Below are 1319 nucleotides of genomic sequence, written 5' to 3' on the forward strand. Positions count from 1 at the left end.
AAGCTATTTCAAATGCAAATAAACTACTTCTGATTTACAATGAATATTTTTAGTAGTTTGTATTGGGAATGTCTGTACTTCAGCCATTGATTTTATATGTATCTGATTGACGATCTCTTCAGTAGCAAGGAATCTTCAGCAACCATACGAGGAAGACAATTGAACATGACTTAAACCTCCGGACTCCAGGATTCATGCAATGCATCCCCTCTTTGTGGCCAGAGAATGTCTGTGGAGCATCTGGGGGAAGTGGGCAGGCTTGTGTGGAGTAGAAATGATGAAAAAAGTCTTGTGTGTGTTGACCACACATTCAAAAGTATGCCCCCATCACTTATGGGTGAACTAATTTTGCTCAAGTGAGAGAAAAATGTGTGTAAGAGAATAGGCTTTTAGTGTGGGTATGAGGATGATGGCAGTGCTGTCAGTAGCTCCATCTCCTCAAATGTGAGGTTAAAATTTATTTCTGTCTCAAATGCTGGAAGATTGTGTCTGTCACAAACATGTACAGATTTAGGTGAATGTAAGCTCCCCAGGCTTCTGATTTTTCACTTGAGGAATCCTTAATGTGTGATTCGGTTTGATGGATGGAAATCCTTTTACCATTAAATTGATACTGTTGATATTATCCTTAAATGGCGCATGTCGAGTAGAGGATCCTCTTTATATATCCAGAACAGATTTTGGTTACTGATGCAATAGATAGTTGATAGATATATTGCAGAATATAATTGTTTGAAATACAGTGAACTTTTGCATGATTCTTTGTTATTTTTCAGGAAACACAATGGGTGACAGACAGCGTAATTTTGCGCAATATGCTACAGCCCTGAACCAATATGCAAGTAAGTCATTGCTCAGTTTGACTCCAAGGCTTTTGTTTGCCTTTGGAGAGTTTTTGACATGAAATCTGCGTACAGATTGAGTTGCATATATGATAGCACTTGTTTTATAAACTGTTGTCTGTTTTTCTCTTGCTCCTTATTCACTTCCTTACTTTGCCTTTCCCTCTGCTAATTTCCATCTTGTTTTCCCTTCTTTTTCCACTTCCATATCATTTGCTCTTCTTAAGTTACTTCCACTCTCTATCTATATTTCCCTGTTTTCCTTTGTCTCTTTCTACTACTCTTCCACTTCCCATTATGCTCCCTTTATATCTATTATACTTCCTCCTCTTCTACACTTTCTCTTCTCCTCTCTCCTGCTCCATCTCACTCTGGTCTGAAGTAAGTACTAAACTTGAATGGGAAATGACAGATTTTAACAGCGACGGAGGAAGTGCTGAGCGCAGCCGGGACCGGGGTGATGGGGGGAGTGGGGGT

General features: G+C 39.4%; 1 protein-coding gene across 1 annotated transcript in view; it reads left to right on the plus strand.

Annotated features, from left to right (window-relative positions):
* Positions 1-1319, plus strand: part of LOC119586208 (protein grainyhead-like) — a gene marked incomplete at its 3' end in the record, with an annotated part of 12409 nt that overhangs the window by 9235 nt on the left and 1855 nt on the right. Inside the window, 2 exon segments of the mRNA XM_037934909.1 lie at positions 777-842; positions 1255-1319. Coding sequence (XP_037790837.1) covers positions 777-842; positions 1255-1319 — 131 coding nt within the window.

This window comes from Penaeus monodon, chromosome 21 (assembly GCF_015228065.2).
Source record: "Penaeus monodon isolate SGIC_2016 chromosome 21, NSTDA_Pmon_1, whole genome shotgun sequence".
NCBI classification, from domain to species: domain Eukaryota; kingdom Metazoa; phylum Arthropoda; class Malacostraca; order Decapoda; family Penaeidae; genus Penaeus; species Penaeus monodon.